A 27,233-nucleotide genomic window follows, 5' to 3' on the forward strand; every position below is an offset into this window, starting at 1 on the left:
ACACCATATTAGCCTTATTTCAACTGTTCATTCACAAATTTTTAATGTTTGTTGCTCAATAATCATAAAGCCTTGGCTCGAGTTTCATCTCATCTTTCTTCTTCAGTTTTAGTCAAAGGAAAACTGACAGGCATCACAGCCAACGAGAGAAAGGAGTTCAAATGCTATAAAAATAATCAGTTTCCTATAACAAAGCTGACCATTAATTTCCTTAGCAGAATCCAGAGTTTTACTACATTTCCAAGAATCTATACTAGTATTTTCCCGGTGTTGTGGATACATGGGACTGAATACGGCCACCTGGTTCCTCTTCAGAGATCCCTCATTAACTACTCCCCCACCACCACCCCACTCCAACACACACACACACACACACACACACACACACACACACTCCCCATCTAAGTCACAACCTCTCTGAGCAAAGGTTTGCAGCCTGTGAAATAAGGGACCAGTAAGCAATGTCTAGATCTCTTTCAGCTTTTAAAAATTTATTTAATTTAGCTTTTCAAAATTTATTCTAGAAAATTAAAATTAATTGGAAATAGGATAAAAAGAAAAAAAAATTCAGGAAAGAACTTGTTGCTCATTTGGGCAGTCCGCCTGGTCTGCCGTTTTGGGATGACACCATGTTAATTCTTTGAGAGAAATAGGTACATTCATCCACCCTCTTTCCTTACAAGGCAACAGTTCATAAAAATGCCTCTTCCATAAAAAAGATTTGCATGACCCATTTCGCGGCTGCTGAGCTGTTTGTGATCCTAAAAGTCTGGTTTTCTTCACTGTGTGGGTTTCGGTTTGCGTCACCGTCCTCTCCGAGGTCGCCCCGCGCGACACTGCTCTGGGGCCATCCGGGCAGCCTCCACCTCCCACCTGTCCTCCAGGGCTTCGGCGGACTGGACTCCTACGCCGCCTTCCTGCAACTGCCTCCTACCCTCCCCTCGGGGTCTGTAACCCCAAAACCAACAGCTTGAGCGCCCGGCTGCGGCAGCAGGGGTAGGGGCGTGTCCCAAGGTGCCTTGGAAAAAATAAGACGTCCCCGAAGGATGCCAGCGCCTAGGATACCTTAAAAACGAAATTGGCGGGGCAGCGGGAGCTCCCCCTCACTACTCTCTGGAGAGAGGGCATGCATCCCAGGTGTGCCTTAAACGCCTCCGATCTTGCAGTTTCCGGTTACAAAGGTCCCATCGCCGCGCAGGTCCCAGGTCCGCGTGATGTGGTTTATTGTGGCAACAGTTCCCTGGCGTCGAGCGCCTCCTGCCGAGCCCTGAAGCGCCCGAGGCTGGGGACAGCGGAGGCGCGGGGTCTGAGCGCTGGGCGCGCGGGGGGCGCTGCGCGCAGGGGCAGCAAGGCCACAGGAATCGCGCGCACCGCGCACGATGGGCTGCGGACCTTCCCAACCGGGTGAAGAAAGGAGACGCGTGCCCGCGCCCAGGAAGGGCTGGGAAGAGGGATTCAAGGTAAAAGCACACACACAAAACAGACAAACTGTACAGCCTCTTGCTTGGGAGGCCTGGCGAGTCCCACGCCTGGAGGCCGCTGCAGAGGGCCCTGCGGGCTATCAGAGCCCGCCTGGTGGTTGAGCACTGGGCGGACCGGGAGGGAGCGGCTTGCTTCAGCGGGGATTTAATTGCCTTCTCAACCAGGACTCGTGTTGCTCCAGGCCTAGCTTTCGGGTTTCAAGAACCCACAAAGGTGGTCACACCCCCGGACCAGAGGCGGGACTAACGGGGACAACGGCGCGTTCTACGTGGAACTGGGCTTGTGGTGATGCTCCAGGAAAGATGAGACTTCCTGGGAGCCGCCCTGTATTATCGGTTCCCTTATGGGAGTAAGACCCGGAGGAGACCTCCGTAGCCGTCTGGCTGAGCTCTCGCTTCTCACAAGAGGATCCCGAGGCCCAGAGAGGTGGACCACTTGCCAGAGGCTGTACAGCTTGTTTTGGGGGGACAGCCGGAGACAGTACAGAATTGCCAGGAGTCTCATTTCAGGACTCTACCCACACTCCCATAATTCTTCTAGAGATACGATGGGGCATTTTACCCTCCTAGGGTAGGGCATGGAGGAATGGGCTGGTGGAGGCAAAAATGAGGTCCATGATTCTTGACATCATCACTACCATCGCGAGACTTCCACAAAGAGAACTAGGAACCCACCAAGGTCCCTTCTAGAGGGATTATCCCAAGATCATGTTGCTGCTGCTGCTGCTGTTGCTAAATCGCTTCAGTCGTGTCCGACTCTGTGCGACCCCATAGACGGCAGCCCACCAGGCTCCACCATCCCTGGGATTCTCCAGGCAAGAACACTGAAGTGGGTTGCCATTTCCTTCTCCAATGCATGAAAGTGAAAAGTGAAAGTGAAGTCGCTCAGTCGTGTCCGACTCTTTGCGACCCCATAGACTGTAGCCTTCCAGGCTCCTCTGTCCATGGGATTTTCCAGGCAGTAGTACTAGAGTGGATTGCTATTTCCTTCTCCAGGGATCATTCCCAACCCAGGGCTCGAACCCGGGTCTCACGCATTGTAGACAGACTCTTTACCGTCTGAACCACCAGGGAAGTCTGCTGCTGCTTCTGCGTCGCTTCAGTCGTGTCCAACTCTGTGCGGCCCCATTGACGGCAGCCCACCAGGCTCCCCTGTCCCTGGGATTCTCCAGGCAAGAACACTGGAGTGGGTTGCCATTTCCTTCTCCAATGCATGAAAGTGAAAAGTGAAAGTGAAGTCACTCAGTCGTGTCCGACTCTTAGCGATCCCATGGACTTCAGCCTACCAGGCTCCTCCATCCACGGGATTTTCCAGGCAAGAGTACTGGAGTGGGCTGCCATTGCCTTCTCCTCAGGGAAGTCTGCTGCTGCTGCTGCTGCTAAGTCACTTCAGTCGTGTCCGAACCTCAGCGACCCCATGGACTGCAGCCTTCCAGGCTCCTCCATCCATGGGACTCTCCAGGCAGGAGTACTGGAGTGGGGTGCCATTGCCTTCTCCGCAGGGAAGTCTAGGCAACCCTATTAATAAATTTGCCCAGAAAATCCAATTTAAGCCCATACTGTCTGCTGCAAACCAAGATATAATGTCGCCCTTCTTATATTCCCTGATGGCTCAGTCGGTAAAGAGGCTGCCTGCATTGTAGGAGCCCGGGGTTCAATCCCTGGGTCGGGAAGATCCTCTAGAGAAGGATATGGCAATCCACTCCAGTATTCTTGCTTGAAGAATCCCATGGACAGGTGGGCTACAGTCCATGGGGTCACAAAGAGTTTGACACGACTGAGTGGCTAACACACACACATTCCTAAAGGGCATGTTTGGAAATACAGTTTAAAGAGCAAACACTCTCTCAGCAGGCAGTGGGTAAGTCATTCTTCAGTATCAGTTACAACAGCTACCGTGTGTAAATACATTAGAAACAAACTGGACTTACTAGAGGCTGGGACTCAAGCATGGTCCTCGGGGGACTCCTGTGCCCAGATGCACACCTATTTCAGCACTGTTCTCTGCTTTCCATCCCAACTGCCACTGTCTGCTTTCAGGAAACCATTGCCTCTTACACTGGGTCTTTCTGCCTCTATCATCACCACCCTAACCAGTCCGTCTTCCACACTGCCACCTATCTTCCTGAGAAAAAGCTGCCTTTGTTGTGTAAAAGTTTACATTTGGTCTCATCAGTCTCTCTGATGTCATCCTCTCCTCACCAGTCCCTTGCATTCGTCTGCCAAACCAAGAAGCTGCAATGCCCAGTTCTTCCAGGCTTCATCACACTCTGTGCCTTTCCCACATGCCATTCCCACTTCCTGGAATATTTTCCCTGGGCCCCATTCCTGGTCCTCCTGATGAACTCCTACCTGTCCCTCCACACTGAACCCGAGCTCCACTGCCCAAACACTGTGACGTTCCCTTATCCTGTGGTAGATGTTTGTTTAAAGCTCCTTTGCCCTCATAGATTTATGGGCTTCTTGGGAGGAATTTGATCATCTTTGTTATTCATCACTGTTGGGGAATAACATTAAGAATACTTTATTTTTATCTTTTTCCCCCAAATATATTAATGTGACTTTAAAGTACTAATCCATTCTGTTTTTCCCTTTTTTGGTACAAAAATCTTTTAAAATTTATTTTTACTGGCATGATTACATAGAAGACTTCAGTAGAAGAAAATTTTCACTATTTGTGTTTGTTTTATGGCCATTATCATTTGTCCCATCTCATGGTTATTACTGAAAAAAATATACATTTTTTTTTTTATAGAAGAGGAGTGCTGAAAAGCAATCGTCTCCACGTGTCAAATACACTGGGTCCCTTTGGACCAAGCATTCCCAAGGCTGGGAGGGGTTCTGGGTTTCTTCCTGACCTTTCCTGGGTAAGACAGTCATTGCCCCTTGCTTGGATTTTTGTACAACACTCCTAACTAGTCTCCCTGGGTGCTTCCTTCACAACCAGCTTCCACCTGCCCTGCGGCTCCAATCTTTCACGTGACCTCCAGAGGGATCATTCTAAAATAAAATCTGATTATGTCCATTCTCTGCTGGAAAAAAGTCACTGACCCACTAGGTAGGCATATCCACCGATGGTCAAGAGTGTGACTACCTAGGTTTGATTTCTGGATTCACCACTTGTCAGCTGTGTGACTTGGGTCCAGTTATTTGACCTCTCTGTGCCCTGGCTTCCTTCTCTGTAAAATGAAAATAATGATAGTTATTTTGTAGAGTTGCTGGGAGGAATAAATGAATTCAGTTCACATTAAGTGCTCATACCGAAGCTTGGCACAGGATAAGCACTTAATATTAGTCATTGCAATCACTGTTATTACAATTATTGGTTATTGCAGTCATTATTAATATTAGTTATTGTAATCACTATTATTACAACTATTAGTTATTACAGTCACTAATAACGTTAGTTATTGTAATCGCTGTTATCACAATTATTTATGTGAGAAAAAACGCAAAGTTCTTAGCACACCTTACCAGCCACCCTCAAGCTGATGCTGATCAAATGCCCCAGTTTCATCTCTCCCTGCTCCCCTGTTCTAATCAAACTTCACCACGGGTTCCCCGACTCCATTCTGTTCCTACCTCTGTGCCTTTGCCCCCACAGCCTCTTTCCTTCAGCTCTACCTTCTACATCTTCCTGGACCACAGAGAGATATACCCCCAGGTTTCAAGATGACTCAAGACCACTCTTCTCCATAACCCTACCCCTCCCCCCATGCTGGCAGAGTGAAACTCACACCTTCTCCCATCATATTTCAAAACATTTATTGTGCTTATTTATTTCCGTGCTAGCCTCCCATCCTAAGCTATTACTGAAGAAAAGAACTGTTTTTTGTCTCTTAGTCTCCAGCGCTCACTACAGTGTCTGATGCAAAGCAGACATTAATGAATGTTTTGGGATGACTGCATGTAAAGCTGATGCTGACATGAGCTCCTCAGATTCCTTCACCTCTTCTTGTCTCCTAGGAGCATAACTGAACTAATGACAGTAAGCAAGGAGGAAATTCGATATTAAAATGACCTGAAAATAGACTCAGACTTGACTCTCTTTCCCTACTCCAAACATTTGACTTTGGAAATCCAATCTGGGAAAAATATAATTATTAACTAAATACTCTCTGGCTATCAGAACAGTACTTTTTTTACCTTCATAAATGCACAGGGCTTGAGAGTTCCCTAGTTATGCAGTGTCTTTTAAATGAGATGAACACGTTTGCTTGCCTGAAATATTTATGTTTCTTAGCAGCTTGACTTTAAAATATTCTGAATCAAACTTCTTGAGATCTGCCTGCCGACTTTCTGTTCACTGTACCTTTAGTGGCAAGAAGACATGGTAATAAAATAATACATAATAAAGAAAGCATGGGGAACTGTTCTTAGAAGAAATTCTCTTCTTCCATGTGATCAACTCAAAGTTTCTTGCCTTATATAAAAGGAGAGAGACTAGATTGGAATAGATGATTTCTGAGTATCCTTTGCAGTTTCCCCCTAAACTTTGACAGGAAAATTGTCATCAATAAACGGAGTTAACTTTTTAAAGTGCATTTTTAAAAAAAAAATTATATTTCTAGTTGTTTTTGATTCAGTTCAGTTCAGTTGCTCAGTCACGTCTGACTTTGTGACCCCATGACCCCATGGACTGCAGCATGCCAGGCTTCCCTGTCCATCACCAACTCCCAGAGCTTGCTCAAACTCATGTCCATCAAGTCGGTGACGCCATCCAAACATCTCATCCTCTGTCGTCCCCTTCTCCTCCTGCCTTCAATCTTTCCCAGCATCAGAGTATTTTCCAATGAGTCAGTTCTTCACATCAGGTGGCCAGAGTAATGGAGCTTCAGCTTCAGCATGAGTCCTTCCAATGAATATTCAGGATAATGTTTTTGGAGGGTTGCTATTTATTATTATGTTTATTTGAAGTAAACTACAGAGAATCAAATTTTAATGAGAAAAATTCTTCCTATATGTTTACAGACAAATACATTTATCAGTTATCTGCCAATAATTTGATTTAGGAAGGTTTCAGCTCCAGGGAACTGTGACAGATGACTCTCTCCTTCCAAACTGTTCATCAGATTTGTTTCCACAAAGCATTAGAACACAACATATAATGCCATCAGGCCAACCAACCAACAAACAAAATACCTTTCTATAGTTAAAAGTAATACCTTTCTTGGGATGCTGATAATGCCCATACATAGCTGTTACTTTGGAATTCACAGCTTTTCACTTCTGTCTAACATTGGTAGATTTTTATCCCAAGACAGTGAAGCATAAAATAAAATTGATACAAAATATGAAAACATTGATTCTGTACTTCTGCTACAACTTCATCTCAAGGACAAAATAAAACCTTCTACCCACCTCCCCACCCCCATACCATTACAGTTAGACTTCTCATTGGTGTAAAAATATAAACTCTGCATGCATAGACAGATCAGGAAAACTGTCTACACCATATCCCCATGAGGCATAGATCTAATTAATTTTTAAATATCTCTCGTCTCTGAACTACATCTTTTCTCAAGTCTAGATTATGAAATTGGGTGTTAAAACTTCCAGCATGTGTTGCACATAGATAAGATATTTGAAAGACATCATTAGTTTGCAAAAGAGAAAAACCTTAAATTTCTGCTCTAGAAACTGAAGGCTGTTGGTATATGTTCTTTTATGCTGGAAGATTGTGTTTCATTGGCTACAATTTGAGTTTTGGTCACTGACAGAGCTTGAAGGCAGACTGTATTTAAATAAGCATAAATGGGAAAAATTCTTGTTCAGGCCTGGATGAGCTGCTTTGATGAAACAATTGGGAGGTTGTGTGGAATTTAAATCTACTCTGACTTGTAGTTGACAGATATCTTTGTGAAAATCCACGTGTTAGACTAAAAACATTCAAACTTGCTCTCAGTTCCAATATGGGCATTTTGTTTGTTTTGTTGTTGCTGTTAAATCAGTTCCCCATTTCAGGATCTCCCCTGGGAAATCTTAAATGGCAAAATTAGTCCCCATGCATAACTCCGTGCTTTGCTAGGTTCAAAAACCGATGGATCTGTGAAACAAAAGGAACTTGTAAAAAATATCTGTTTTACTATCACTTCATAGATTGGGTTTTAATAGCTCATTTGGCAAGAGGAGCAAGAATGGTGGATATAATCTTTACCTTCAATGTGAACTGTGAGCCCCTTAAAGATAAACATCAGACAGGGTCTCCTTTTCCTGTTACCTGAAATATAAATATAATATGAGATATGTATACCTATAGCTATGTATCTGTATTTCATATAACAAAGGAAAAGGAGGCCCTCTCTGATAAAATATGACTGTTATTATATAATAACATAGCATGGAATATGTTATATGTAAAGATTATTTTCCTGGGTCAGCTTACTATTCAGGGACTGTATGCACAATAACTAAGTCTAAGAAGAAAGAGATGAAGAGACAAAGAGAAAAGCCTGTAGTTGTTCTCACCCTTTATCTTTGCGCTGAGTCGTATTTCAGGACCGTTGAGTTTTTGTTTGCTTACTTCTTTGTTTGTTCAGTTGGTTGGTTTATCATATTTTCTCGTGTAGTTCTGAACCACAGAACTAATTAGGTCTCAACATAATGAACTGATATTGGTTTAGCTGCAGTGATTGTGCTCTGTAAACAGGATGATAAGCAATGCAAGTCTCCCTACTAACAGAACATACAAGAATGGCTAATAGAATTACGAGAACCTGAGGATGACAGGGGCCCTCAACCTATCAATGGTGCTTCCTCCTTAACCTCTGAGGGAGCTTTGGAATGCTTCCAGAAAGTGGTCAGATGGACTCACCTATTTTAAATTGTTTTTTTGATTTGTTTTTTGTTTTTATTGTGAAAGTACCAAGAGCCAACTCACTGGAAAAGATCCTGATGCTGGGAAAGATTGAGGGCATGAGGAGAAGAGGGAAACAGAGGATGAGATGGTTGGATGACATCATTGACTTGATGGACATGAATTTGAGCAAACTCCAGAAGATAGTGAAGGACAGGGTAGCCTGGCGTGCTGCAGTCCATGGGTTCACAAAGAATCCAACGTGACTGAGGGACTGAACAACAGCAACCAAGAGTTTTATGCCGATGTCCTGGCTTCTTATTCTTTTCCTAGAGGGAATGTTTTCTGCTTGGTCCCTAGAGTCATAATTTAGAACCAGAAGGGGCCTCCCTCCTTTAAACTGAAGCTCTGAGAAGGTCTGTTATCCCTCCTTTCTAATATTTTGGGGCCCACCCTTTCCCCCACTTCCAGGGCCAGGGTCCCAGTCCCTGTTTAAATCCCATCTCACCTGGACAGTTGCAGTCCTCATACTGGTCACCCCGTTTTGTCCCTTCCTTCCCTCTACTCCTGCCATGGGTGCTAACCCAAGAGTGATTTTTCTAAAAATCACACCTGATCACTTTATTTTATGTAGAAAAAGCCTACAAAGGATTCTTGTTGCCTTCAGAACAAAATGGCACGTGTCTACCTGTCACAAAAGACTTTCCCACCTAAGCAGCTACCACTTTCTACATCAGTCTATTTCTGCTTAACTGGAATAACTCAAGTTTCTGAGCACTCCGTGTTGTTTCACACCCCACAGTCCTGTGTACTTTTCCTGTGTCTGGAATGACCTTTTCCCTTTCCATCCTGGGACTTCAGGTTTCTCTGGTGGCTCAGTGGTAAAGAGTCTGCTTGCAATGCAGGAGACCTGGGTTCGATCCCTGGGTTAGGAAAATCCCCTGGAGAAGGAAGTGGCAACCCACTCCAGTATTCTTGCCTGGGAAATCCCATGAGCAGAGGAGCCTGGCGGGCTACAGTCCATCGGGTTGCAAAGGATTCGGACTAAACAACAACTGGAAGCTCCTTCATAAAGACCCAACTCAAGCATCTTCTCACTGACATTTTCCTCGATTTTCCCAGCGTCTAGCGCTGCATTTCTTGGCTGCTGGCACTGCAGCATCTTGAACTGTGTCCTGCTTCTGACGTCACATCACCATCTCCCTCTCTGTAGTCGTATCTTCTTCTGCCTCCCTCTTCTAAGGACACCTGTGATTACATTCAGAGCTCCCTGGATAACCAGGATACTCCTGCTATCATAAAGTCCTTAATTTAGTCACACCCGAGAAGTCTCTTTTGCCTTAAAAGGTCACATCGACAGGTTGCTGGGTACTATTCAGCCTCCCACAGATAACCGATTGACTAAGTATTCATAAAGCAGACCCTGCAACATTTTCATTTTCCAAGAAACCATTTTCTGGGACTTCTCTTGGTGGTGCAGTGGCTAAAACTCCACGCTCTGAATGCAGAGGGCCTGGGTTCAATCCCTGGTCAGGGGACTAGATCCCACATGCCACAGCTAAGACTTTACCTGCCGCAACTAAAGATCCTGCATGCTGCAATGAAGATTTAAGATCCCACAAGCTGCACCTAAAACCTGGTGCAAACAAATAAATAAATAAAAATACATTTAAAAAACAAAGAATTGTATATCAACTGTACTTCCAAAAAATTTTTAAAAAGAAGCCATTTTCTAAGAAGTCTTGACTCTCACAAAGCTATTCCCTTTTCACAGGCTGATGTCGGCGTGGCTCATTCTGGGGAGAATTATAGACCCCAGATTGAAACTTCACTGCCCGAGGATGCAATGGGCAGCCCCGGAGACCTGGACAAGCAGGCCCAGTTGGGAAGCTTACCTGGCACTATTCCAGAAAGTTTCCCATCTCCTAGTGAAAGAAACGGAAGACTAAATTCAGGTAACATCCCCGTATGTGTTGATCTCTGTAAAATACTGTTTCTCTGAATACATTTTATAATGTGTGTTTAGGGATCGCATCACTGCTTTTTGTGTTCCAGGTAGTGCTTCAAGTGATAAGGTCCTATCACTAAGACATTAGGAGTTAGCCTTAGGCCTTCATTATGTGAGTAATACTAACCATTACTTACTCACATCATGAGTTAATAAGATACTAAAAATTTTGTTGATGACATAATTAAAACTTTCTTTTTTACTTAAAACTAAAAGCCTTAGGACTTGCCTGGTGGTCCAGTGGCTAAGACTCTGAACTCCCAGTGCAGGGGGCCTGGGTGCGATCCCTAGTCAGGGAACTAGATCCCACGTGCTGCAACTAAGCTGCAGGCTGCATCGAAGGTGGAAGCTCCCCCGTGCCGCATCTAAGACCCGGCACAGCCTGATTAATCGTTAACTCAAAAACTAAGAGCTCTTATTAGTGGTTGCATAAGGCCTTGGGAATAGGAGTTGCCCGGGCTGCAGTCCATGCGGTCGCTAAGAGTCGGACACGACTGAGCGACTTCACTTTCACTTTTCACTTTCATGCATTGGAGAAGGAAATGGCAACCCACTCCAGTGTTCTTGCCTGGAGAATCCCAGGGACGGGGGAGCCTGATGGGCTGCCGTCTATGGGGTTGCACAGAGTCGGACACGACTGAAGCGATTTAGCAGCAGCAGCAGCAGGCTTTAGTTAAATTCCTCAAAACTCCCACCATACTAACATCTTTCCAAGGCAAAGTTCTACATTTAAAAAATGTGTAAAACCTACATCAAACTATTTCTCCTGTCTCTCCCCATTCAAAGCTATCAGCAGATATATAGTAAAAGTATCTTCCGAAACATCAAAGACATAATTTTGACCTAGTGTGTTCTTTAGAAACTGTTAGTGGGCCTTTTTTTTTTTTTAATGGTGTGTTTTCACTTTACTTGAGCTACCTTCTGGTGTTAAAAGATTTATTTATATTTCTTCAGCCTTTAAAACAAATTGAACTTATCAGAACTCCAAGGAAGAGTACTCTCTTTTATTCGAAGGGGAAAGCTTTCATTTCATTCCTCATTCCCATAGTTTCTTTGCTAGGAACCAGTTAGAGTTGGAAAATAGATTGGATAGTAAGTGGCATTCTTTTACTTGGACTTTGTGGCAACTTGAGTTATGACAAACCTCCTTTTTTTAATGCCCATTTTATTTATCTTTTAAACTGAAGCATAGTTGATTTACAATATGGTATTAGTCTTAGGAGTGCAGCATAGGGATTCAGTATTTTTACAGATTATATATGCCATTAAAACTTATTACAAGATAATGGCTATAATTCCCTGGGCTATAAAATACATCTTAGTTGCTTATCTACTTTATGCATAGTAGACTATCTCTTCATCGCCTACCTCTGTCTTGCACCTACTCTTTTCCTTCCGCCTTTGGTAACCACTAGTGTGTCTTCTATATCTGTGAGTCTGCTTCTGTTTTGCATATACATTTGTTTGTTATTTTTTAGATTCCACGTATAAGTGGTATTGTATAGTCTGTGTCTTTCTGTGTCTGATATTTCATTAAGCATAATATTCGCTAAGTCCATCACAAGTTTCACATTGCTCCTCGTCTTGTGCTTCTGACAGGGTGTAGCATGACCTCTAAGGATGAGGGAGGGGTAGGGGAAGCAGGGAAGAGATGCCCCCCCTCACCCTTGGTGTTGGGCCAGCACATGTATTTTTTCTCTCTGATAATTCTGTTGATGAGAATCCCTCCTAGACTGCAGTACGAATGCTCGCTATCGTGTTAACAGACTACAGATCGTCAGGAGGATGGGGACCTGGGTGTCTCTGGACAGGCAGTCCTGCCATCTGTATACACTGTTGAGAGCGGTGTGGGGAGGGAGGCCCCGGGGAAGCAGGAGACAGACCAGCGGGGCAGGGGCTGGGCCACAAGAGCCGGTGTTTTCAAAATGCAGTACCGATTTGTTTTCAGGGAAGGGCTTCCCACAGAATGAATAACAACCAGTGCCCTGAGCCTTCTATTTGTTCTCACCCCAGTTTCCTCTGGGGCTTCCCAGGTGGCGCAGTGATCAAGAATCCACCTGCCAAGGCAGGAGACACTGAAGACATGAGTTTGATCCCTGGGGTGGGAAGATTCTCCTGGAGAAGGAAGTGGCGACCCACTCCTGTTTCCTTGCCTGGGAAATCCCATGGACAGAGGAGCCTGGGGGCTACAGTCCATGGGGTCGCAGAGTCAGACACGACTGCAGCAACTTAGTGTGTATGCAGTTTCCCCTCAGTCTCCTCTCTGCATCCCTGCTCTTCACAGCTACAGAGTATATTTGTTAAAAATTTCAAGAAGGTTAATATTCTTAAGTGAGGGACATCTGGTTTGTGTGTGTGTACGTCTGGGGGCTTTTTCCTATCTTCCCATTACAAATTCATGAAAACTGTCTTCGTTAAACAGTGATGTTAGAAATTTTTATGAAAAGACTTCATCCACTGGATGGAAAGAGCTTCTTAAAACACAAGAGAGCTCACTTCTTTCATTTTTTTTTAAAGTGTCAGTGGCTGCTGCTGCTGCTGCTGCTGCTGCTAAGTCACTTCAGTCGTGTCCAACTCTGTGTGACCCCATAGACGGCAGCCCACCAGGCTCCCCCGTCCCTGGGATTCTCCAGGCAAGAACACTGGAGTGAGTTGCCATTTCCTTCTCCAATGCATGAAAGTGAAAATTGAAAGTGAAGTCGCTCAGTCGGGTCCAACTCTTAGCAACCCCATGGACTGCAGCCTCCCAGGCTCCTCCGTCCATGGGATTTGCCAGGCAAGAGTACTGGAGTGGGGTGCCATTGACTAGAGACTATTTATTTAATTTATTTTGGGTGTGCTGTGCAGCATACAGTATCCTGACCAGGAATCGAACCCGTGCCCCCTGCACTGGGAGCATGGAATCTTAACCACTGGACCACCAGGGAAGTCCTGAGAGCTCATTTCCAAGGACCCCTCCTGGCACCTTTATTTTATGAGGTTGTGAAAATGGGATGCTTCCTTGCTTCCTTATATAATTGGGTGATGTGTAATGGGGCGGTCCCTCTCATTAGTGCTCCCCTAGAAACTGTTTCTGTGCCATTTTTAGAATCACTGATAAAAACTTGGCTACCACTTGACTCCAATTCTGATTTGGTTCAAAGACTCTTTTCAAAAAGGCATGCTTTTACTTATGTAGATTTAGCAGATGGCGTAATTGTAAACTCAGGGTTGCAGAACTAGAAGTCTCTTGGCAACATCATGCTGTTTATCTTTTGTATACAAAGCATAGAAACCAAACTGCAACTCATGAGAGTCACTGAAAGACTATCTCATTTGTGCCTGTGGTTTAGCTTCATAATTATTGCACAGAACCCATGTAATCGTACCCAAGTGTATATGTGTTGTTACAACAAAAATGTAGTATATAGCAGCACATGAAAGACTTTTTTGTTATGTTAATATTCCAACCTGCTAAGTAAACATTATATTATGTTGATGTGTATCCTCTGTAAGAACATAAAGGATTTGAACTTCAAAGGATTATAAAGATTTGTAATAGAAACATATTTAGGTACAAGTGTTGAGACTAAGAATTAATAATTTAGCATGATTTATAAGGCATGTAATTAGCATTTGACTGATAAAATCATTGTGCTTAAATTTCACTGTCTCTTTTTCTTTCCCTTTGGAAGACCTAGTGATCAATGGATTAATCCATAAACCCCAACCCTTAGAGAATCGAGAGCGACAAAAGTCATCAGACATTCTGGAGGAGTTAATTGTTCAAGGAATAATACAGAGCCACAGCAAAGTATTTAGAAATGGAGAATCATACGATGTCATGGCAAGTAATTTTGTAATTAACACTAACTTGTAGGAAAAATGAGCTTTCCAGGTGGCTTGGTGCTGAAGAAAATGCCTGCCAGTGCAGGAGACTCAAGAGACTCAGGTTCGATCCCTGGGTCAGGAAGATCCCCTGGAAAATAATAATCCACTCTAGTATTCTGGTGTCCATGGGGTTGCAAAGAGTCAGACACGACTGAGCGACTTCACTTTCACTTTCTAGTATTCTTGCTGGGAAAATTCCAAGGACAGAGGAATCTGGTGGGCTACAGTCCATGGGGTTGCAAAGAGCTGGACATGACTGAGTGACTCAGCATGCCCTACATAGTTAAAGATAGCAACAGGATATGACTGATCACAAGTTATTTTTTCCAGCAATATGCATCTTAGTGTCACAATACAGATTATACTATAGCATTTATCTAAGCCAGTTTTTTCCTCCCATTAACTCCCTCACCCCTCCACACACCATCCTTCTCTATGGATTCAGAAATTGCCTGATCATTAATGATTAATGAATCCAATAAACATATCTTGGGTTTTACCAAACTTGAAACCTAAGACCCACTGAATAAAATGCCTTCCTTCTTTCAGCAATTTTTATTAAACATTACCTCTGTATTAGGTATGTGACTATAGAACTAAATGCTGGCTTATCCAATAAGAAAATAGGCCTAAATACCAAAGCTAAAGCAGATATGCTTATCACTTATATACACATCTAGAAGTCAATCATGAGGAAATGAAATGATAAAAATTGTTATACCCTATTTTTCTTTGTCAATTCATCTTAATCAATCATTGTTTTTCTGTAGTGTGAGCAGTTCGTTTTAGCCTGATTTTAACTGGTTGTGGTCAAAGTCTTGAGTCCTTCACTTTTTAATAAGTTCTTTGTAAACCTGTGGTGAGGATAGCAGGCTTGGTGTTGTTTTGCTTAGTTCTCTTGTTTGTTTGGGTTTCTTTTTAAGCCACTGCTCCCAGCAGTACCTGTAATCCTAAAGCATAGACAGAGGAAAAAAGAAGATAAAAGGAAGAAATAACACAGACAAGAGGCCTAAGGGAAAACGAATAGGAAAGGAAAGAATGAAACTGAAATGATGGAAATTAAGGCCTGAAATTATATCAAAGCCGCCTCAGTGGTGGCCAGTCTCCTGTGTTGTAGGGAAAACAATCAATAGGGAATAAAAAGATTCATTATTGAAATCAAGTTTGCCACCTAGACTAAGTCACTTAGTGTTTCAATAAAGGTAATTTCCTTCTCTGTGTGTGGGACTTGCTGAGAACTCATGAATAAAAGCCAACATGGTATTTTCTTTTGAAGAAGGAAAAAATAGGTGCTACAGAAAGTATTCAGCGAAAGGAAGGAGATTGTTAAGCCTTATGAATGATATTATCAAGCTGCCAATAATAAGAGGAAGTGAGGGAAGGTAAAAATGGACCATATGATGGAAAAACTGATGCCAACATAATGACAATTTACATTTGTATAAGACCAGCTATCAGGATACAGGGCATTTTGGAGTACCTTATCTTACTTTCCTTTGGAGAAGGAAATGTCAACCCCCTCCAGTGTTCTTGCCTGGAGAATCCCAGGGACGGGGGAGCCTGGTGGGCTGCCGTCTGTGGGGTCGCACAGACTCAGACACGACTGAAGCGACGTAGCAGCAGCAGCAGCGTCTTACTTCAAAGTACTAAAAAATGATGTGTCTTTAATATGAAAAAGGCTAGGAGAGATTTTTTTCTTGTAGATGAATCTCGGGGGAATCAGAAAATAAAAAGTGGATCAAAAAAAAAAAAAAAAAAAGACAGGAGAGCCATCTGGAGGAAGATAGATTGTGTGGACATTCAGTAACTAAGCAATGCCTTCTGAAGAGAAATGCTATTGTCCCTTGATGCTCACACCAGTGGGAGTAGCATTAAAATATTTTTCAGTGATTCCAATGCCAGAGATGAATGAATTCAGACTCAGACCTCACCAGGGCATCAGCAAGGTTAATTAATATTAGCTACATCATGAAAGAAACGTATCTATTAAAAAATGAAAACTACAGGCTTGGCTTTCAATAACATCATTAAGAAAGCCAAAGATGAAGGCTGCATTTGTATTCGTATTATGCAGAAATGGAATGGTGGTGGAGCATAGTTGGAGTGTTCTCAGAAGGATTTAAATGTGACAGGACTTCAGAGGTAGGCAAGAATAACACAGTTTGTTTGTTATTTTTTTGGTTTGGAATTGGGCCAAGATGTCCAACAAAAGCCAGACTTGCAACAGGCCAGAACAGTAATGCATCTTATTACCCAGCACAGTCCTTAACCTGAACATTCGCATCACCCAGGAAGCTTTCAGAACTCCTGGGACCAGTGGCAAAGGCTGGGCCCCAGAATATGGTGCTTTTGAAAGCTCCCAGGGTCCTCCTGAGCAGCCCAGGCTGAGAAGTACTGCCCTGAAGTGTCAATAAAAATGTACACCAAGCCTTCACATTCATGATCAAGCTGGGAAGGGTTAAAGCTTTCGAAACTAAAATTCCCCCATTCACCCTGAAAGAAAGTCCTAAAATATTCCAGAAAATAGAGCATGTGTTCACTAGAGGACTAAGATGGTACCTAGGAAGCGTATGGAAATGAAGAGATATAATTGCTCAGGGTCACGGGTGAAGTCTCTTTCAATTCATGTGTAGCTGAGAACGTGTATGTTAGACACCAGAGATCTTGAATATCTGGGGGAAAGTTATAAGGCCAATGCAAAAAGATGAGAATGAATATCGAAGGACTGAAAGGGGAACCATATTAAGAATGAAAATATCATGAGACAGTTAATACTTTTAACTAAGAAACAAAGAGCCGAAGGAAACAAAAGGGGGATAGTCCAAAAAGAAAGCAATGTTAGTGTCAGTAGGTACTACAATAGGTTGGATTCAGACATGTAAACACCATTCTTCACTAGGGGCTTTAAAAAAAAAACTTTAAATGAAATATTATGAGAAAAAAAAATCAGAACAGTAAATGTGAGAGTACTTTAAAAATAAGACTTCTTAAGTAGACCTATAGTTACTTAAATATAAGGGAATTTTTGACGTAGATCTGTCCCCGTCTTAGCTATGTTGTTATCTTTAATTCCGTCATCCTTTAGAGTGAAATAGAATAAAGGATGCTGAAAAGGGGACTCCCCTATGACCTAGTCTCTTCCTAGAAGTCCACAGCTGTGTTTTTGTCCAGGGGCCCCCATTGTCTTTTTGTTTGTTTGTTTGGCTGCTCCATATGGCACGTGGGATTTTAGTTCCCCAACCAGGGATGGAACTCCTGCCTCCTGTATTGGAAGTGCAGAGTCTTAACCGCTGGACCACCAGGGAAGTACTCCCTGTTGTCTTTTTTCTCAATTTTTTTCATCATCTGCTTTTTAGCCAGTACTATGTCTGTTCCTGGATAACCTGCCTGAAAGCATATTCATACTAATAGGTGTTACGTTCATTCAGAATTATAATGATATGTAAGAACTACAATGTTAAGAAGCTAAATTATCAGACCAGTGAATCGTCCAGTACATTTTAAAACATTCTCATAAGACTCCAGTGACTATATTATAAATGTAAATTGGTTTTATGTACACGTGTACATATGTATATGGCTTGGTACAGATCTCTTTAAAGAGATGGGATCAGCTCTCATTTATCCACATAGGTATTATCCACTTTGTTGTTGTTTAGTCACTAAGTCAACCAGTCAATCCTAAAAGAAGTCAGTACTGAATATGCATTAGAAGGACTGATGCTGAAGCTGAAACTCCAATACTTTGGCCACCTGATGAGAACTGACTCACTGGAAAAGACCCTGATGCTGGGAAAGATTGAAGGCAGGAGAAGGGGACAACAGAGAATGAGATGGTTGGATGGCATCACCAACTCAATGGACATGAGTTTGAGAACACTCAAGGAGTTGGTGATGGACAGGGAAGCCTGGTGTGCTGCAGTTTATGGGGTTGCAAAGAATCGGATACGACTGAACTGAGTCTCTAAGTGATGTCCAATTCTTTGCAACCCCAGAGGAACCCCACCAGGCTCCTCTGTCCATGGAAATTCCCAGGCAAGTATTCTGGAGTGGGTTGCCATTTCCTTCTTCAGGGAATCTTCCTGACCCAGGGGATCAAACCCAAGTCTCCTGAATTGTCAGGCAGATTCTCTACCACTGAGCTACCAGGGAAACCCATTATCCACTTAAGATTCTTTTATCCCAAACTCATTTCTCCCATCCTGGGTTTCCCTGCACAAGACTCTCAATCCTCTGTTGAGTCCTCCTATCTCTGGTCCAAGATGATTCCCATTTCAAGCCAACTCCTGTCCTTGATAACTTTCAATACTGTTAGGGAATTTGTTGACAATATATCAGAGTTTCTAACATTGTTGAACCGCATGGGGAGTTTTTTTTAAGGGGGAGGAAGTTGACCAGATAAAGACAAAATAATGGCAGTTCACGCTCAGAATGACTGTCTCGGAGGTTTTAACAATGAGCAGGAATGACAGATCTCTTCTGAGAATCTGCCTTACTCTAAGAACAAGACTCTCACTAAGAGAGTATAGCCAAAGTAAGTTTATTTGTCGGTCAATAGTTAACTAGAAATGTGCTGAGGGTACCAGAAGTAATGTATACGAGGTAGGTTGGCTAGAAACAAGACCCCTCAACTTATTACAGCGTCTTTGGGCATGCAATCCCCTGCTGCTGCTCGTAAAGAAAACAGTTGAACTAACAACTTCTATAGCTTTTGAAGCTGATTTTTTGTATGGTTTCTATGGGTAGCTCTCTAGGTATAACGTGTTCATATAATGCTATCATTTTTGATAAATGGTACAAAATGATAGTTGATAACGCCTGACTTCATAAAATCCAGTGGTAAAGAATACAGATAGATTTTCTCAGGTCTTTGAAGGCTTTTCTTTAAAATGTCAAACTCAAGAAAGGACAGGGGTTGCCCAGGTAGGATTAACCTCCACAAGGGGTAGGAAGCACATGGTTTCTTAAGAGTCATTTTTGGATAAAGCCACAGGAAGAGTCCACCCAAACTGGAAAGCCCAAGTTCTCTGGAAACTGTTGATCTCATCACTTAAATCAAGGTTCAGATCCTGTGTAAGCCTGAAGGAACCTTTGTTTATTGGATTTTAGATGACTGTATCATATTCTCCTTAGCCCTCTCTGAGTGAACGGCCCTAAAAAAACTATCTTCTCCTAATTTTACAGTCTCTCTAACTGAGCCCCCAAAGCAAGCATATCTGTCTTTTCAGCAGGTGGCTTTGGCCAGCAGGGAGCCTAAAAGCCAATGGTCATAAAAAAATAGAACAAGGGTGGGGGAGGGGAACTTGCTTTGACAAACATCTCCCAGTTCTCCTGCAGTGCACAATTTCTCACCACATAAAACTGTCTGAAGGCTGCAACTGAGCCAAAACTTTAATAAATGTTCTTCCTCTAAAAGGCCTTCCAAGAATCATAGATATTAAAGCTGGAAGGAACCTTAGCCATCCTCAGCAGATTGCAGAGCAGCGTCTATGGTATAATTTTGAGAAAAGTGAGTCCAGATAGACGAAATGCTTTGTGTCAGGTCACCCAATGGGTAGCAGTGGTAGACCCAGGATGAAATAGAGTCCAGGAGTCCTGCCTGCTGGCCCCCAAGCTTCTGAATCTCATTTGTCCCCTTCTTGACAAGTACTGTGTTTGGTGTGATTCCGTGTGCTGTCATTGAACAAAGTCCATGCTTTCACTGAATGAAAAGCAATCACCGTTTATCGAGTGGCATAACCTCAGATATGCAGATGACACCACCCTTATGGCAGAAAGTGAAGAAGAATTCAAAAGCCTCTTGATGACAGTGAAAGTGGAGAGTGAAAAAGTTGGCTTAAAGCTCAACATTCAGAAAATGAAGATTATGGCATCCAGTCCCACCACTTCATGGGAAATAGATGGGGAAACAGTGGAAACAGTGTCAGACTTTATTTTTCTGGGCTCCAAAATCACTATAGATGGTGACTGCAGCCATGAAATTAAAAGACGCTTACTCCTTGGAAGGAAAGTTATGACCAACCTAGACAGCATATTCAAAAGCAGAGACATTACTTTGCCAACAAAGGTCCATCTAGTCAAGGCTATGGTTTTTCCTGTGGTCATGTATGGATGTGAGAGTTGGACTGTGAAGAAGGCTGAGCACTGAAGAATTGATGCTTTTGAAGTGTGGTGTTGGAGAAGACTCTTGAGAGTCCCTTGGACTGCAAGGAGATCCAACCAGTCCATTCTGAAGGAGATCAGCCCCGGGATTTCTTTGGAAGGAATGATGCTAAAGCTGAAACTCCAGTACTTTGGCCACCTCATGCGAAGAGTTGACTCATTGGAAAAGACTCTGATGCTGGGAGGGATTGGGGGCAGGAGGAGAAGGGGACAACAGAGGATGAGATGGCTGGATGGCATCACTGACTTGATGGACGTGAGTCTGAGTAAACTCCGGGAGTTGGTGATGGACAGGGAGGCCTGGCATGCTGCAATTCATGGGGTCACAAAAAGTCGGACACAACTGAGCGACTGATCTGATCTGATTGCATACTTTCCTTTTATAAAAAACAAAGACTGTGAAACGTGTATTACTAAACCTATTTTACAAATGAGGAAGGGAAAGCCTACAGAGTTTATGAGTTTGCGCAAAGCCACACCGTGACTGACCCAGGATTCAAACCCAAGGCTGCACGAGTCTGGGTCTGGTGCTCTTCCTGCTGTGCTGAACTGTCTCTCTTTGTGTGATTTATCTTCTCAGTAACTACCATCTTGCAATCTGAAGACACAGTCTTTTAGATATGAAAATGAATATCAATAGCTCCTTTGTCTTTAAAAGTCTTTAGAGAAATTAACTAGAATTATACACAGGGGTACTACCTAGTCTGGAGATACTGTGGATTCAGTTTCAGGCCAATGCGATAAAGCAAGTTAGTGTGTTAGTTGCTTAGTTGTGCCCAACTCATTGTGATTCTACGGATTGCAGCCTGCCAGACTCCTCTGTTTATGGAATTCTCCAGGCAAGAATACTGGAGTGGGTTGTATATAGTATAATTTCATTGAGTGGTTGAACATGACAGATGCACTGTGAATATATTAATATATGTACATAGATACGTGGGCATGGGGCTTCCCTGGTGGCTCAGGTGGTAAAGAATCTGCCTTCAATGCAGGAGACCCAGATTCGACACCTGGGTTGAGAAGATCCCCTGGAGAAGGGAATGGCAATATAAGCATAGAGAATATCTGGAAAGACATAGTTTATGCTGATGAATGCATTCAAGGCCCAGCTGGTTAACAGAGGAGTCAGTTCAATTCAGTTCAGTTCAGTTGCTCAGTCATGTCCAACTCTTTGCAACCCCATGGACTGCAGCATGTCAGGCCTCCCTGTCCGTTACCAACTCCCGGAGTTTACTCAAACTCATGTCCATTAAGTCGGGGATGCCATCCAACCATCTCATCCTCTGTCATCCCCTTCTCCTCCTGCCTTCAGTCTTTCTCAGCATCAGGGTCTTTTCCAATAAGTCAGTTCTTCACATCAGGTGGCCAGAGTATTGGAGTTTCAGCTTCAGCATCAGTCCTTCCAATGAATATTCAGAACTGATTTCCTTTAAGATGGACTGGTTGGATCCCCTAAACAGAGGATTAGGGGACTATTTATGTATTGTTTTAATTTTTCATAACCAAGGTATATTATTTTTAAAAATTAAACTTTCTTTGCAAACCCTTTACAACAGTTTGCTGGACCCATGGACTGTAGCCCACCAGTCTTCTCTCCATGGTATTCTCCAGGCAAGAATACTGGAGTGGGTTGCCATGCCCTCCTCCAGGGGATCTTCCTGACCTAGGGATAGAACCCATGTCTCTTATGTCTCCTGCATTGGAGACATAAAGAGGAGACTCTTTACCACTGGCACCACCTGGGAAGCCCTCATAGTAAATAGTATGGTTTTTTTTTTTTTCTGTTGTCATGAAACATGTGGAAAGAACCAACAGCAAAGCCCAGTGCAGAGCAGAGTTGCTGTATCAGTGATTGTTAAGCCTCTCCTTCATAAGACCGAAAGTTCTAACACTAATCTCAATCCCAAATGAAAGTCTTTTGTTGCTTGTGGAATATTAAAAATCATGGGGTTTAACTTTTTACCTTGAATTACAAATGCATCCAGCATTCATTTGCCACCGTTTCCCATCTTGTTTGTGTTCTTCGGATTTTTTTTCCTTCTTATCAGCCCTCTTCCATCTCTGCATTTTTGTTTTTTGGTTTGTTTTTTTTTTTAAATAATAGTTTGTTTTTTTCCTAGACATCCAATAAATTATGTTTTCTTTAGGAATTAGTTCTGTTGTTACCAGGAATTAAGTCTTTAGGAGTGAGTTCAGTTTTTACCAGTTTTCACATAATGGTTTTTAAAATCTATCCAAAAATCTGTTTAGATTTTTGGACTAACACATTAAACAATGTTTATTCACTCTCTCTTGCCTTTCTCTTTGCCAGTGAATACATTTGTCTGTCCATTTAAAAAAGTGTCTTCCTCCAGGTGAGCACTACCGAGAAGCCACTGAGAAAGCCACCAGCCAGGCTGAAAAAACTTAAAATCAAGAAGGAAGGAAAAGATTTCACGATGAAGGACATAGAAGAGAAGATGCAGGCAGTGGAGGCGCGCAGGAAGGTAACCCAGCTCTCACATGAGGGGCGCTGCTCTGAATGAGTGCATCCTCTCTAATCGGCAGCTTTCAGACAAATTGTATGGATTGTATTAATTCTTTTAGTGATCTCTGTGCTTCCCATGCTGTATACTTAATTTTTTTAAGTTCTCTTTGTGTGGTGAAGAAATGAAGCACCATCTTGAATTTGGTCAAATTACAGCTTCATCCGTAAAGCCTAAGGAAGCAATATCTAGTTCTGAGAATTAAGTATGATATTTTCTTCCTATTAAAAAAAGAGAGAGAAACATCAGTTGGGGCCCCGGGTGGCAGAAGGTCTCGGTTGGAGGATGGGAGCTGAGCGGAGGCTGTGCAGACCTCAGACAACGCCTGCAGCGTTCACACACACATGGTCCCCATCACCCTCTGTCTGCCATTATTTTAGGAACCAGCCTTCATGGCTTTGGTCTGATAGCCTTTACTTGCGTGTCTCTTGTTGGCCTCCCAAAGAGCAAGGACTAGCCAATAGCTCCTTGAGAGTGTCTGGAGGGTATGGGGGTGGGGGGTGGGGAAGTGTCTGTCTCCTTCAATAGTAATTCCTCAACCTCTGTTGAATGACTGCACAATGAAATAGAGAAGCCAGGAATGTTCGTTACAGGCAGTATTAATGAGAACTTGGAGAGAGTTACTTGGACTCTTTTTTCAAACTTTAACCCTGCTTTTCAGACTAAAGAAGAAGAAATAAGAAAAAGGCTACAGAGTGACCGACTTCCGGCCCCAGCCCATCATTCAGATTCAGCTGAACTGGTTGGGGAGGACATTCTGTTTGCAAAAGGACTCAAAACCGTGAGTTGTGCCGAATTTGAACCATCTGACCTGCAGGAAGGAAAACTGCTGAAAAGGAAGAAGAGTACAAGTGAAACTACCTCTGACAATAGAAACTACAGTTACGAAAATATCGGGGTTGTGGAGTCAGACATGTCCTACAACCAAGCAGACGACGTATTCTGATAAAACGTAAGCCATTTTATGTGAATTTCAGGAAAAGGCATCCATTTCCCCAAGTGTGACATTCTTTGTCTGTCTCCGGTTTTCTTTGACTGCCTGACCCCTCACCCCCTGGGATGTGCCTTGGGCTTTAGGAATGATTGTGAGAGCTGCCTGGGCTGGAGCTCAGTTGAGTGGACTAAACGGCTAGTCTGGCTTTCAAAAAAAATAAATAAAAGGAAAATTTGACCAACTTTGGTTTTATAGAGTTGTTGTTCTCCTTAAGTGTGGCTTCAAACATTGTGAAAATGCCTTTCATTTGTGAGCACCTTTCAGCTTCCATTAATGTGTTTGTGACAAATAAAATCTTTCTTTGTGGTTCCTGCCCCTCGGCTGTGTCCACCCCCTGAGGGTCCTTTAAGACAAATTGTATGGATTTGTGTTAAGTATTTTCATGATCTGTATGCTTCATACGCTGTATGTTTAGGTGTGGGTTTTTTTTTTTTTCTTTTAATTCTCTTTGTGTTGTGATGAAAGAAAAATCCTAATGGTGGCTAAATTACATTTCATTCACAAAATTTAAGAAAGCAACACCCAATTCTCAGAATTAAGTGAAGTATGGAATTTTCTTCATGTGAGAAAAGAAAAACTTTAATTGGAGCTGGTGGGGGAGGAGGTCCAGCGCCTGACTTCCCTGAGGAGTTTCCAGGCCCTCATCTTCCTGGAATTACACTGTGGTTCTTCTGTTTCCTCACCACCCTCGTCCAATCAGTTATCAGGTCCTGTGAGTCTACATTATATGAAGATCTCTTGTATCCATGTTTATACTCTCTCCCGTCATTACCTAGTTCAGACCATCCAACCATCATTCAGCTAGATTACTACAATCGTCTTTCTTTTTTCAATGGTCTTGAGAAATGGAATATTCCTGCCATATCAGTAAACAAGGATGTAACAGTCATCAGACTGTAGCCCTGCAGCGTGAGTCGATGAGCCCTGAGGGATTCTGGTAGGAAAGCATACGTGCCATCTAGCAGCCATCAGATTGCAGCCACTCCCTACGATGAGCCATGAGGAAACTCAGGATCTGAAAATACAGGAAAGGGCCCCAGATAGCTGAGGTGCATATCAAAGGCATGATTTCAGTGAGCCCAGACTCTTGAATCTTCCCATACATAGAAAAGTACTAAATTCCTTAACTTGACACATCTAGTTTCTTTAATTAACAGTGATCTTTTGATGTTCCAAACTACCTGCCCTTTATTGTAAAACTCTTATATATCCTAGCTCCTCTTCTCGGAGCCTCGGAGGAGTTTCTCAAGCTCTCTGAAATGCTGTCTCCTGGGCTACAGTCCTCATCTGTCCCAAATAAAACTTAACTCTCAACTCTCATATTGTGCAATTTTTTTCTGATAGTAAAAGAAGTCTGACTTTTTTTATACTGAAAAAAGAGTCTTTTCAGTATTTATTCAATGGTCTTCTGCTGAAACCCTTTGTTGGTTCCCTTTCATGATCAAGGTAGAGTCCAGACTTCTTTTTCTGACTGGTAAGACCCTCCGCTTTCATAATTCACTTCTGCTGAATTTCTGCTTCTTCAAACTTCACACACTCCCTAGTCTTTGGGCCTTTGTGCTGTTCCCTCCTTCCTCTCTCCCCATCTCACGGCTTTACTTGACTAATACCCTCTTGTTTCTCCCGTCTCCACTCAGACACCACTTCCTCTGATGTCCCTGGTCTGGGTTGATGGCCCTCTCTCATAGTTGCCCTTTGGTATTCCGGGTTACCTGCCACCTCTGTAGAAATTGGCTGATGCATGTCCGTCTTCCCCACCAGACATGTCGGTTCTAACAGGCAGAGGATGGGTTCATCTTGACCTCAGTTGCGGTTTTGTACCTTGGAAAGTGACTAGCACATGATATATGCTGTGTAAATATTTCTTCAGTGGATGAGTCATTACACCCTCCTCCAACAGCCGGAGGAGAGCCCAGGAGATGGCTGGGGAATCATGGCTGGGGGCAGTGCTGACTTGAGCAGAAGATCACTGGGTACCTCCTGTTTGTACATTCCCTTTGAGATGGTGTAATGGACACCACATCTGCCTACAGCCTGTAGGACTGAGGACTCCTTAAACTGATGTATGGTGGTGCTGGTGGGGAGGCTTCTTTCAAAACTCATTTCAGAACCAAAACCTTTGAGAATCAGAGTCTACTTCTTACAATGGTACCTTGGAAAGCCCTGTAGGCTCCCTGTGCCTCTTTTGTGAAAGTGTTAGTCTTTCAGTCATGTTCAACTTTTTTCGACCTCATGGACTGTAGACCGCCAGACTCTTCTGACCATGGGATTTTCCAGGTAAGAATACTGAAGTGGGTTGCCATTCCCTTCTCCAGGGGATCTTCCCAACCCAGGGATTGAACCCAGGTCTCCCGCATTGCAGGCAGATTCTTTACTTCCGGATCCACCTTACTTTATATGTTAATTTGTAATCACCCTTTTCAGAGTTGTACCAGATAAAATACTGTGTTTAAAAGTACTGTGCAAGCTAGAATATGTCAATATTTATAGCATATTATTGACATAAAATCCTATGTGGGCAACATGATGTTTTTCATCTGTCCATGGGTTTTTCTACAGAGATGATCTCGTGGTGACATGTGCCAATCCCAATCATGTGAAATATAGCTAATGATTGACTACTATAAAATGATTGTGCTGGGACACTTTGGAAGAGTTGGAGTATCATTCAGACCTGTGCAAATAATAAAACTTAATTGACTAAAAATACATTCAATGCAAATTTACACTAATTGTTGAAAGTTAAGTCAATCTTCAAATTTGCTAAATACCCAAATAATACTTTCCCTTGAAATCTTATGCTTGTGCATATGCTATTTATAGGCATGTTTATTGAGCTAAAATGAATGTAATTATAGGGCTTCCCCGGTGGCTCAGTGCTAAAGAGCCCACCTGCCAGTGCAATAGACACAGGTTCGATCCCTGAACCGGGAGGATCCCACATGCCACAGAGCCACTCAGCCCATGCACCACAGCTATTGAGCCTGTGCTCTAGAGCTGGGGAGCTGCAACTACTGAAACCCGAGCACTCTAGAGCCTGTGCTCAGCAACAAGAGACACCAGTGCAATGAGAAGCCAGAGCACCACAACTCGAGAAGAGCCCCCGCTCGCAGCACCTATAGAAAAGCTCAAGCAACCGTGAAGACCCAACACAGTCCCAAAATAATAATAATAAATAAATGAATAAAATTATTTTTAAAATATATACAATATAGATGTGAGCATTATCATTGATATCCTGGCTTGAAACCTCTCTCTATATCGTTAAACATGTCAAGGAGTAACACACCCTAGATGATAAGCCACATATTTTCTTAGCAAGACCATTCATTTTAACAGCATGGAAAGAGAGAGATGCAATGAGTTACCTGGGTACTGGGTATAGCCCTAAAACTCT

At 43.0% G+C, this 27,233-nt stretch overlaps 1 protein-coding gene across 1 annotated transcript; it reads left to right on the top strand.

Moving 5' to 3' along the window:
- Positions 1-501: 501 nt before the first annotated feature.
- Positions 502-24,829, top strand: STMND1 (stathmin domain containing 1). Its single transcript, XM_025265993.3, has 5 exons — positions 502-1,460; positions 10,052-10,232; positions 13,960-14,111; positions 22,672-22,803; positions 23,504-24,829. The coding sequence occupies exons 1-5, from the start codon at positions 1,380-1,382 to the stop codon at positions 23,786-23,788; spliced, it is 831 nt and encodes a 276-aa protein (XP_025121778.1). The 5' UTR covers positions 502-1,379; the 3' UTR covers positions 23,789-24,829.
- Positions 24,830-27,233: the final 2,404 nt, after the last annotated feature.

Source organism: Bubalus bubalis, chromosome 2, assembly GCF_019923935.1.
Source record: "Bubalus bubalis isolate 160015118507 breed Murrah chromosome 2, NDDB_SH_1, whole genome shotgun sequence".
Lineage (NCBI taxonomy): Eukaryota > Metazoa > Chordata > Mammalia > Artiodactyla > Bovidae > Bubalus > Bubalus bubalis.

What these genes read in the sequence shown, in the direction of transcription:
- STMND1 (XM_025265993.3), top strand. Translation starts at nt 1,380, where the DNA reads ATGGGCTGCGGACCTTCCCAACCGGGTGAAGAAAGGAGACGCGTGCCC. An exon ending in GCTGGGAAGAGGGATTCAAG is followed by an intron (nt 1,461 to 10,051) that starts GTAAAAGCACAC and finishes CCCTTTTCACAG; the next exon opens with GCTGATGTCGGCGTGGCTCA. An exon ending in AAACGGAAGACTAAATTCAG is followed by an intron (nt 10,233 to 13,959) that starts GTAACATCCCCG and finishes TCCCTTTGGAAG; the next exon opens with ACCTAGTGATCAATGGATTA.